The sequence below is a fragment of the Bubalus kerabau genome, chromosome 17, assembly GCF_029407905.1.
Source record: "Bubalus kerabau isolate K-KA32 ecotype Philippines breed swamp buffalo chromosome 17, PCC_UOA_SB_1v2, whole genome shotgun sequence".
Classification (NCBI taxonomy): Eukaryota; Metazoa; Chordata; class Mammalia; order Artiodactyla; family Bovidae; genus Bubalus; species Bubalus kerabau.
The window spans coordinates 68,093,138-68,105,467 of NC_073640.1; the positions used below are offsets into that span (position 1 = coordinate 68,093,138).

The 12,330-nt window shown below is 43.7% G+C and overlaps 1 protein-coding gene across 4 annotated transcripts; it reads left to right on the forward strand.

The window, feature by feature from the left end:
- Positions 1-2,843: 2,843 nt before the first annotated feature.
- Positions 2,844-10,523, forward strand: LOC129630979 (vomeronasal type-1 receptor 4-like). Of its 4 annotated transcripts, XR_008703840.1 has the most exons (3): positions 2,844-2,973; positions 7,039-7,094; positions 9,689-10,523. XR_008703840.1 is itself a non-coding variant. In XM_055551646.1 (2 exons), exon 2 carries the CDS (start codon positions 7,137-7,139, stop codon positions 8,097-8,099), a length of 963 nt encoding a protein of 320 aa, XP_055407621.1. In that variant the 5' UTR covers positions 2,844-2,973; positions 7,039-7,136; the 3' UTR covers positions 8,100-9,340. The 4 variants fall into 4 exon arrangements, 2 of the variants coding, with proteins under 2 accessions (XP_055407621.1, XP_055407622.1); XM_055551646.1 differs by lacking the exon at positions 9,689-10,523 and having other exon boundaries at positions 7,039-9,340; XM_055551647.1 differs by lacking the exon at positions 9,689-10,523 and having other exon boundaries at positions 2,861-2,973; positions 7,084-9,340.
- Positions 10,524-12,330: the final 1,807 nt, after the last annotated feature.

Sequence of the window (12,330 nt, forward strand, 5' to 3'; positions counted from 1 at the left end):
GCATTTGAATCAGTTCTAATGAGGTAGATGAAACTGGAGCCTGTTATACAGAGTGATGTAAGTCAGAAAGAAAAACACTAATACAGTATATTAACACATATATATGGAATTTAGAAAGATGGTAATGATGATCCTATATGCGAGACATCAAAAGAGACACAGATGTAAAGAACAGACTTTTGGGCTCTGTGGGAGAAGGTGAGGGTGGGATGATTTGAGAGAACAGCATTGAAACATGTACAGTACCATATGTGAAACAGATCGCCAGTCCAGGTTCGATGCATGAGACAGGGTGCTCGGAGATGGTGCACTGGGATGATTCTGAGGGATGGGATGGAGAGAGAGGTGGGATGAGGGTTCAGGATGGGGGACACATGTACACCCATGGCTGATTCATGTCAATATATAGCAAAACCACTACAATATTGTAAAGTAATTAGCCTCCAATTAAAATAAATTCATTAATTAAGAAGTAGATGGGGGCTGAAGCGGAAGGTCAGGCTAGGACGTCTGGTCTACAGGAAGACGTGCACCCCCGCTGCCCTCACACACATCAGCTCGGAACACAAGGGTGCTCTGGCTGAGCTGGTGGAAGCCGTCAGGATCAATTACAGTGACAGATACTGCATCACTGGGGAGGCCGTGTCCTGGGTCCAAAATCAGTGGCTCCCACTGCCAGGCTGGAAAAGGCGAGGGTCAAAGAACAGGTTCCCAAACTGGGCTGAATGTGCACTATTGAATTTTCCATACATGGGAGTGATAAATACTTCTTTCCCCCACCCCCATCCCCACCAAGAAACTTTTTTTTGGCTGCGTGACATATGGAATCTTAGTTCTCCAACCGGGGATGGAAATTAGGCCTCCTGCACTGGAAGCTCAGAGTCCTAACACCGGACTGCCAGGGAAGTCCCTCAGAACTTTGTAAATAAAGTCATAGGCACACTAGACCTGGGATCCAGCGGTGATGCTCATTATTGTGGAGACATGAAAATGCATTGCATGTTATGCAGCAGCCTGGACGGGAGGGGAGTTGAGGGACGATGGCTGCATGCAGTAGGTGTGACTGCGTCCCTTGGCTGTCCACCTGAAACTATCACAGCACTGTTAATTGGCTACACTTCAATACAGAATAAACAGTTTAATAAAACATCTGAAGCAAACAAACAAACAAATGGATATGGGTTTTCTTTTCACATTGATGAAAATTGCCTAAAACTGAGTGCAGCAGAGACCACAACGGGCTTCCCTGGTGGCTCAATGGTAAGATTCCGCCTACAGTGCAAAACATGTGGGTTCGATCCCTGGGTTGGGAAGAACCCCTGGAGGAGGAAATGGGAACCCACTCCAGTATTCTCGCCTGGGAAATCCCATGGACAGAAGAGCCTGGTGGGCTAGAGTCCATGGGGTCGAACATGCCTTAGCCACTAAACAGCAACAACAGAGACCACAGCTCTGAATAAACTAAGATCACTGAGAGGTGTACTTAAATGGATAAGGTATATGGGATGTGAATTAAATCTCAAAGAACTGTTGCCAAAATAAAATTTATTATAACATGACAAAAGAACAAATATATATAAGGCTTTGAGGAATAACCCCAATTACAAGTACAGTTTAAAAAGTTATTGATGGGCCTTAAAATGTCCCTATAATACCCAATGACAACTTTGACTCTGAATTCCCTTTTCCCACAAGGAATACAGAAAAGTTTTCTGCCAGCTCTTTGGCTTCCCATCAGGTCTTTTCACTGATTGCCACAAAGTGTCCTTAATCACCCAAGAAGGAAGGTGATGTACACTGGGGATAACATTCGCTCCTCACTGGAAATCCCCAGACTCCCCGTGCAGTCAGTGCCACCCACACAGCAGGTGACGTGATAATGGAATCTCTGTGGAGAGACCAAGGCTAGAAACAGCGTCCCTATAACAATGACCTCAGGTGCTCGGCGCTCATCCTGAGTGACATGTCCCTACACAGAGCTCTGAAGCAAAGACCAGCCAGGTGAGTGTTTGCTTCTGTTCAATCTCAGGGCAAAGACTGGGAAAGACATTGCCTCCAGCAGGAGAGGGACTTAAGACTTAACTCACACTGGGCAGGACAGGGGCAACACGGCCTCACTTGAGCACCCACATCCATGTTCTGCTGGGTGGAGGGTGGCTGTGAGCCCGGGAGTGTCTCAGGCCGGGAGCAGAGCCAAGTGGTCCACTGCAGATCCCTGTGCCCTGGAGTCTCTAAAGATGAGAGGAGGGATAGGTCTCTGGAATGTGTGCCAAGTCGTGGATGATCTAGTCACTGAGCTCCTCCCTGTTGGTAACAAAGACTCTGCTCATTGTAGCAGACCTCACAGATCTATGTTTGCAGGGGAAGGAGCCCGCCTGCCCCCTTTCTCAGATCATCTCCACCCGGCACCTTATTCCACGCTCCTTTAGTCCCGTTGCCCACAGGTCATGATGATGCCTCTAAGCAGCTCATTCTCGGCTCTCCCTCAGCACTGGGCTACACAGCAGCTGTGATCAGGGCTCACCTGTGATGAGTTACACACTCCTCTGTCAACACAACAGAATTAACTCCTGGTGCTTCCACTGTATTGTAAGCATTTTTATTCACAGAAGTAAAAAAAGAAAAGAAAACCAAGACAGTACGAGGAAACCAGTGTAGCAAGAATGATCAGGAGCAAAAGAGAGACACAACTGCCTTTAAAATATGGTTTGTGAAAGCAGAGCTCTGTCATCAGAAAAGGGGCTGGAAAATAGGGCTCCAGGGTTCTCTGCTTTTTTTCTTAGAAAGGTTGCTTCCAGCTGGTGCTGTTACACCGAGAGAGTGACCTTCCCAGTTGAGTCCCCACGCACCTGTGGGTGCAGAGCGTCCTGACGTGACTCTGAGCAGGTGGAGCCACGAGGCTGAGCCTGGAGTTAATTCACTGGGGCGGTGGGAAGAGGGGCTCCAGGAAGAGGGGCGACTAGGAGCTGGGAGGTGAGGCCAGGACGGGTTTCCTGCTTTGAGGGGAAGGAATGCCACCACTCTGGTGGAAAAAGGAGCGAGGGCGGCCGTGGGGCTAGAAACACCTTAGGTGCCTGAAGTCACTGTTTCCTCCTCACATTGCTGCTGGTGCTCAGTGACCAGGCGAATGTTCATCTTTCCAAACGCCAGCTCGTGGTTTCCTTGGTCTTTTCTACTGTTTTTCTGTTTAATCTTTTTTAATTAATGTATTTATTTTAACTAGAGGCTAATTACTTTACAATATTGTGGTGGTTTTTGCCATACATTGACATGAATCAGCCATAGGTGTATTGCTTTTCTGGCCCTTATTTCTTTTATTTCCACTCTGTTCTTTCTTATTTCCTTGTAGTTGCTAACTTTTGCCTTAGTTTGGGTTTTGTCTTGTTTGGTTCCTTGTGGTGAAAAGTTAGTTTGATTATTAGAATCTTCTTTTCCTTAATCTAGGCATTTGTTGTGAAAACATCTCTCTTAGAGAAGCTTGTGCTGAATCCCAGAAATCTGTTTGTGTGCTTCCATTCATGGTTGTCCAAAAATGTCTTTGGATTTTTCTTTGACCACAGTTTGTTCTGGAGTGGTTGTTCATCTCCACCTATCTGTGAATGTTCCAGCTCTCCTGCTGTTATTGGCGACTTGTTTCAAATCACTGTGTTTGGAAAAGATACTTTATGTGTTTTCAGGCTTGAATCTGTTAAAGACTTGTTTGGGGGACTTCCCTGGTGGTCCACTAGTTAAGACTTCACCTTCCAATGCAGGGCATGCGGGTTTGACCCCCGGTCGAGGAGTTATGATCCCACATGCCTCTCAGCAAAAAAAAAAAAAAAAAAAACGTAAAAAAAAAATGGCAATAGTATAAGAGATTCAATAAAGGCTTTAAAAAAAAAACCTGTTTGGGTCTGAACACGTGCTCTGATCTGGTGAATGTTCTGTGCTCTTGAGAAGAATGTGTATTTTGCTGCTGATGGGTAGATGGATCAGGTCATGTCTATAAGGTTCAACTGTTGTAATGTGTAGCTCGGTCCAATGTTTTTATGTTTTCATTTTCTGTCTGATGAAAGTGGAGGTATTGCAGTCCCCACGGTGACCGTGTTTCTCACTTTTGGTCTGGTAATGTTTGCTTTATCATTTAGGTGCTCTGAGGTTGAGTGAGAACTTATAGAAGGCTTCTCCATGCACCAAGATGATGACTGCAATCTCAAATATAACCTTTTTGTGCACTGAGAAGCCGAAAATGTGTACAATCCACTTTTTCGTGACATTGACTTTATTGCTGTGGTCTGGAACCAAATTCACAACGCCTCTCAATTCTGCCAATATTTCAGCTGTGAACCTCACATTTTCTTTCCTTTGGGCTGAATTCATTGTTCTTTTATAGTTCTTTGAGGCATAAGGCTATTCTGTTTATTTGAGACCTTTCTTCTTTGTTCATATAGACATTCATCACTATCAGTTCAGCTCTTAATCTGCTTTCCATAATTTTTGTTATCTGTATTTGCACTTTGATTTATCTGAAAACTTTTTTCTTTTTGATTTTTCATTTCATCCATGAAGTTTAATCTCCACATATTAGTGATTTATCCTATTTCCATATAACAATTGTTTTGAAGTTTCATATCAGTGTGGTTGGAAAAGATGCCTGAAATGAGTTCAGTCTTCTTAAATACGTTACGACTCACACGGAGAATGGTCCACGTACACTTGAGAAGACTATTTTCTGCTGCTGTTGGATGGTTAAGTACATCTGATCTCATATGTAGTTTAAATCCAATGATTCTTTATAGATTTTCTATATGATTGTTCTATTGCTGAGAGTATAGATTTGATGTCCATATTACTATTGTATGATTGTCTATTTTCCCCTTGATTTCTGTTAACAGGTGCTTAATATATTGAAGTGCTCCCAGCTTGGGCTGACAGACATTTACAATGTTCTATTTCCTTGATGAATTGATATGTTTGTGGTTATGGAATGGCCTCCTTTGTCTCTTGTTACATGTTTGGCTTACAGTCTATTTTGTCTGAGATGACTACAGTTACTCCTATGTTCTTTTCCATTTCCCTGGACTGTCTTTTCCATCCCTGCTCTTTAGGCCTATGTGTGACCAGTGAAAACTGATTTTTTTGTATTACATAGTCCTGTGGGACTCCAGTAGGCTGAGTACCCTTGAATGTTGGGGCGAGGTGATTGGAGGGTCCACCCTTTGGGGGTCAGCCACAAAGGTTGGGGCCTAAGATGTGTGGATAGGCCCTTTCCAGGCAGATGCTGGAGGCTTGATTTTATGTTTGGATCAAGCCAGAGGGAGACTGTGGAAACAGTGTCCACTTGCTCCTTCAGTCCCCCAAGAGCATCCCCATCAGCCGCTGGATGCAGGGTTAGATGCCAGAGCTCCAGGCAGCAGTGGCTAGTGTGTGCCATCCAGCTCAGATGAGGTGGTGGGTGTCCCAGCCCATTCCTGCTGCACTGAGCCCGGGGATGAGGCCATGGGCAGTGCCAGTAGGTCCATTTCACCACTGCTCTTTTATTTTCTTAGTCCTGTGGGGCTCAGCAATGCCTATCCACATTGGTTACTAGAACTAAGTGATCTGAGGGCCTCTTCCTCTGTTGCCTGCCTTAAAGTTAAAGTGCTCAACATCACTCATTATCAGAGAAATGCAAATCAAAACCACAATGAGGTACCATCTCATGCCGGTCAATGGCTACTATCAAAAAGTCTACAAACAATAAATGCTGGAGAGGGTGTGGAGAAAAGGGAACCCTCTTACACTGTTGGTGGGAATGCAAACTAGTACAGCCACTATGGAGAACAGTGTGGAGATTCCTTAAAAAACTGAAAATAGATTTGCCATATGATCCAGCAATCCCACTGCTGGGCATACACACCGAGGAAACCAAAATTAAAAGAGACAAGTGCACCCCAATGTTCATTGCAGCCCTGTTTACAATAGGTAGGACATGGAAGCAACATAGATGTCCATCGGCAGATGAATGGATAAGAAAGCTGTGGTATATACACAGAATAGAATATTACTCAGCTATTAAAAATAATGCATTTGAATCAGTTCTAATGAGGTGGATGAAACTGGAGCCTGTTGTACAGAGTGAAGTAAGTCAGAAAGAACAACACCAATACAGTATACTAACACATATATATGGAATTTAGAAAGATGGTACCAATGACCCTGTATGCAAGAAAGCAAAAGAGACACAGATGTAAAGAACAGACTTTTGGACTCTGTGGGAGAAGGTGAGGGTGGGATGATTTGAGAGAATAGCATTGAAACATGGATATTACCATATGTGAAAGACATGACCAGTCCAAGTTCGATGCATGAAACAGGGCATTCAAAGCCGGTGCACTGGGACAGGCCTGGTGGGGGGGTGTTCAGGATGGGTCCACATGTACACCCGTGGCTGATTGATGTCAATGCATACAAAAACCACCACAATATTGTAAAGAAATTAGCCTCCGATTAAAATAAATTAATAAAAAAAAGTTAGGGTGCTGTATGAGGTTCAGATGCTTGACAGAGAAGCAAGGCATTGGGGGTTTCACTGTGGTTGGGAGGCTCTGTGCTGGGGGTGTGGTTCATGGTGAGCAGGTGTCCCAGAATTTCCCACCCATTTTGACGTGGGGTGATTTCTAAGTCATCTGATGTGTACAAGTCATTCTGCATTTCTCTCAAAGGAATTGATCCATGCATAAGCGTTTTTGCTGTGTCCGTGGGAGGAAGGAGCCTCCTGTGTTGCCATGTTGGTGGCATTACCTGACACATTCTTGTAATAAGCAAGATGACCGTTGAGGGGTCATCTTTCTAAAGGGGTAGAGTTTGTCTTTATCTCCTGTCACTTATTCATATACTTGTTATATATTTTAAAAATTATTATGGCTCAACAATGTTGTTGAACGAGACAGACACGGTCCCTATGTTCATGGACCTTGCTCACGCATGTGTGGAGAACAGGAATACATGAGTCAATAGGAGTAAATAAAAGTTTGTGATGGTGAAAGGTATGACTAATGTCAAATGTATGGTCTCCAGGTGAAACCATTTCTCTGGAGTATGACAGCATCTTTTTTTCTCAAGAGAGTTGACGGGTGAGACCCCCTTTCCTAGCTGGTTCCATAAGAAGACTGCTGATGGCATCACTGCACAGCCTCTCCTCTGCTCCAGGCCACTCTGACAGCCACTCCACGTCTTTTGAGAAAGATGTCCGTGTGACTGCAAGCCAGGCAGCTCTGAAAACCATGTATCTTTTACAGATGGGAGTTGGGTCTCTGGCCAATGGCCTTCTTTTTTTCTACCACATCTCTCCTGTCTTATTTGGACACAAGAGGAGACCCACAGACACAATTCTCACCCATATAGCTGTTTCCAACCTTTTGGTTCTTCTCTCCTCGGGGATCCCCCACACAATGGCAGCTTTCATTTCAAGGAGGCCCCTGTCTCCTCTAGGGTGTAAATGTGTGTACTATTTACAGAAAGTGGCTCACAGCACCGCTCTGTGCTCCACCTGCGTCCTGAGCACCTATCAGTCCTTCACTCTCACCCCTGGGAGAGAAGGGAAGTCACTGCTCAGGGGAAGAGCCCCCAGGCTCACAGGTTCTTTCTGCTGCACCTGTTGGATATTCAGTGTTTTAATGTACATTTATGTTCCTGTGAAAATCACTGCTTCACCGAACAGACACAATTATACTGATATGCAGGGCGATTGGTTCTGCTCATCCTCAAGTCCCAATGCAGGGATTGTCGTCCTGTGGTCCACCTCAGATGCCGTGTTTATTGGCCTCATGATCTGGTCCTGTGGCTCCATGGTGCTTCTCCTGCACAGACACCGCCAGAGGGTGCAGTATATCCACACCCCCACTGGGCACCACAGACGCCCGCCAGAGACCAGAGCCGCCCACACCACCCTGATGCTGGTGGTCACCTTTGTCGTCTTCTATGTGGTGACTTCTATTCTTGCTTTTTATATCACTGCCTTTTTTGATTTTCGACAATGGTTGATACAGACCTCTGATGTCTTGGTTTCCTGTTTTCCCACCATTTCTCCCTTCCTGCTGCTCCTCAGGGATCCTAGAACTGCTAGGATCTGCTCTTGAGGTGTCAGCAGGTATGACTCAAGTTCTCACCTTAAATTTATTGTCTTTAGCAGACAGCTTGAATTTTAACAGAAATTATCCTGTAACTAATCAGTACCAAGTTTTTTAATTGAGTCATAATGAAGAAGTAATGTTACATTAGTCATAATAAATAAGTAATATTACACCATATGGATACTTGTATTTGTTGCAAAATGATCACCACAATTCTCCTTTACCATCTGTGCATCCCTCCCTATACATGGTACAAATGCCTTCTTCTGATGAGAACTTAAAGTTTGAATCCCTCAGCATTTTCCAACAATGCAATGCAGTGTGATCAACTGTAGTCGCCATGCTGGACACCCCATTCTCATGATTTATTTATTTTGTAACAAGCTGTAGATGCCTGTTGACATTTGTGTGTAAAATCCAATGAACAAAGAAGGGTAATTTAATGCAGGTGCTAACTTGGGGGATCTGAAAGTCAATCCATGAAAGTATCTGCTCAGAAAAGACACAGGTCATTATTGAGGAAGCCATTCACCCTTGACCATGGCAGCTTTCTGAAAGAATATTCCTTTCTTGTGGATCATTTCAAGAGTTTCCACAAACTTTATCTCCATTAGTTGTGGGTAATACCTGGCATACATTAGACTATAATTCAGTTATTGGTCTCATTAAATATTAATCCATGGTGCGTGGAGATGTTATTTCCAGCGAAGATAAGAAATGTGAAAAGTGAAGAAGGTCTTTTTCTATATTACCTTCTCCTTTAAACCTGGATTTTCTTTACATAGTCGACTGTCATTAAATTTAATTGTTTAGGCGGACACAATAATTGGAAGGACAGCCTAGAGGCTTTGCTCTCCATATTTGTCCCTTGAATATTTCATTTTCATCCTTGCAAACAGCAACTTGGGATTTATTTTCTGTTTGTCCTATCTTACTATTCCTGTGTTTTATTTTGCTTTTTCTTTGGATGTTGTGGTATTTGGTCTGTTCATATTTTCTATTTCTTCCTGGTTCAGTCTTGGAAAGTTGTACCTTTCTAAGGATTTGTCCATTTCTTCCATGTTTTCCATTTTATAGACCCAAGTGGTCTCTTAAGATTTTGTGTACTTCTGGGGTGTTGGTTGTACTTTCTCTTTTCTCTTTTTGGATTTTATTGATTGAGATCTCTCCCTGTTTTTCTTAACAAGTCTGGCTAAAGGGTAATCCATTTTGTTTATCTTTCCAAGGAACCAGCTTTCAGTTTCACTGATCTCTATCACTTATTTTTCTCTCCATTTTATTTATTTCTGCTGTGATCTTTATGATTTCTTTCTTTTTAACTTTGGGTTTTGCTGTCCTTCTTTCTCAAGTTGCTTTAGGTGTACTATTAGGTTGTTTAGCTGAGGTTTTTTCCCCCTAGTTTTGTGGCTAGTATCTGTATAAACTTCCCTTTTAGAACTGCTTTTGTTGCATCCCACAGGTTTTGAGTCATCATGCTTTCATTTTCATTTTTCTCTAGGATTTTTAATTTCCTCCTTGATTTCTTCAGCAAACCATTGGGTTTTCACTAGCATGTTGTTTAGTCTCCACGTGTTTTTTTTTTTTTTTTCCTTCAGGTTTTTCCTTGTAGTTGATCCTCGTCTCATAGCATTGCAATTGGAAAAGACTTTTGAGATCATTTCCATTTCCTTAACTTTACTGAGGCTTGCTTTATGACCCAGCCTGTGAACCTCCTGTAGAACAACCTACATGCCATTGAAGACATTGTGTAATCTGCTGCTTTTGTATGGATGGTCAATATCTACCAACTACAGACTCTAAAGTCTAATGTGTCATTTTCAGTCTGTGCTTCCTTCTTCATTTTCTGCCTGGGTGATCTATTTACTGATGTAAGGGGAAAGTTGAAATCCCCTCCTATGATTGTGTTTCTGTTGATTTCTCCTTTTATGTCTATCAATATTTGACTTATACTTTGAGGTGCTCCTGTGAAGAATCGATGCTCGAATTCTGGTGCTGGAGAAGACTCTTGAGGGTCCCTTTGACAGCAGAGAGTGCAAAGCAGTCCATCCTAAAGGAAATCCACCCTGAATATTTATCAGAAGGACTGATGCTGAAGCTGAAGGTACAATATTTTGTTCTCCTGATGGGAAGAGCCAACTCAATGGAAAAGACCCTGATGCTGCAAAAGATTGAGGGCAGGAGGAGAAGGGGACAACAGAGGATGAGATGGTTGGATGACATCACCAACTCAATGGACATGAACTTGAGCAAACTCTGGGAGATATCAAAGGACAAGGAAGCCTTGATGAGCTGTAGTTCATAGGGTCGCAAAGAGTCAAACACTACATAGCAACTGAACAACAATAAATGTTGGTGCATATATATTTAAAATTATTATATCTTTTTCTTTTTTTTAATTTTATTTTATTTTTAAACTTTACATAACTGTATTAGTTTTGCCAAATATCAAAATATATCTTTTTCTTCAACTGATCGTTTGTCCCCTATTCATTATGTAGTGTTCTTCTTTGTCTCTTGACAAAGTCTATTTTATCTCCTATCCAACTCAAATGGCTCAGAACCTAGAGACAGGCTGATAGTCCAGTGATAATCTTTAGGAGGGGGATCCATGGGTGACTTAGAACAAATTATAATCTCCTTATAGAGTCATGTGGACACGAGGGAAACCTGAGTACTGTGAGGAGCGAAACACCGGCTTCAAAGAGATTATTTTCCAGATTAAACAGACCGAGATCATATATAGAAAGTGTTGTAAAACTTAAAACTCAGGAGAAAGCCCAGCCTCCAGATCCCATGCTGGTGATGAGTGAGAATACACTTTGGAAGACTTTGGGAAAGTGAGACCATGAGGGAAAATGCCCAATGGGAGACACAGTGAAGGGAGCCCTGGTGCTCTGTGAGTGTCCCTCCCCCAGCTATGACTTTCACTGTAAACTTGGGTTCTCCCACTGGGAACTCAGAAAACTCTCCCTGCCCTCTGCTCAGCTGCCCATGTGGACATTCTCAGTAATTGCCAGGAGTTGTCAATAGTCCCCAGGCGTGGATGAGGGTGACGAGCACTGGGGGTAAGATCTGCCCCCACTGGAGACGCCCCAGACTCTCCATGCAGACAGTGTCACCTCTGCTCCAGATGACATGATAATGGCTCCTCTGTGGGTAGAGTGGCCCCAGGGACCCTGTCCCTATAACTGGAGCCCATCCTGACTGACACTTTCCTGCACAGAGTGTGGAGCCAAGTGCAGGCAGGTGAGTGCTCCCTTGTGTTCAGTCTCAGGACAGGAAACAGGAGAGCTGACTCTCAGAAGGAGAGGAGCTCAGAGCTGTGTGGTCAGCGCCTTGGGCAGGACAGGTGCTCCCCTGCCTTGTCCTGAGCTGCCCTGTCCATGCTCTGGCTGGCAGGTGGAAGGCGGGAATGTGCTGCAGTGTGTATGTGAGGGGGACCAGAGCTGTGAGTTCATTGCAAATCTCTGTGTCCTGGGGTCCCTGACAATGAGGGGAAGAGAGAGGGGGTCACTGTGGAATCTGTGCCAAGTCCTGTGGAAGCAGACCCCCGGGCTTCTCAATCTTGTATAAAAGGTTCTAGTGACCTCCTCAAACCTAGTTGATTAGTGCTTGATGTGAGTAAGGTGAGATAAATTGATGTGCAGAGTTTGGGTTAGAACCTGAAAGTCCTGAAATAAAATCCAGTGACAGACACATACACACACAAACAGAAACACAGAGAGAAAGGCTACCTTGTAACAACCATCACATGTTCCTTCACGGGCTGCAGTCGGCTCAGGCATTTCTGCCATGGTATTCCGTTGCAATTCTGCATTTGTGTTATGTATGTCAGTGTGGCTCATGTCTTCCCCTCTCTAACTGAATGGCAAAACGCCCTCAGCCTTTTTATCTTGAGCAGCTGCTGTTACTGTGCAGTTGCTCAGCCGTGTCTGACTCTTTGCGACCCCATAGACTGCAGCCCGCCATGTTCCAACATCCATGGGATTTCCCAGGCAAAAATACTGTAGTGGATTGCCATTTCCTTCTCCAACCCCTATGTATAAAATGACAATGAGAAGCTACTGTGTAGCACAGGGAACTCGACTCAGTGCTCTGTGGTGACCTAAATGGGAGGGAAATCTAATAAGGAGTGGATAAGTACATATGTATAGCTGATTCACTTTGCTGTACAGTAGAATGTAACACAACATTGTAAAGCAACAAAACTTGAATAAAAAAATATTCCACTGCATAA

Bases quoted from the DNA above. Each gene is read 5' to 3' on its own strand.
- LOC129630979 (XM_055551646.1), top strand. From the start codon at position 7,137: ATGGCATCACTGCACAGCCTCTCCTCTGCTCCAGGCCACTCTGACAGC.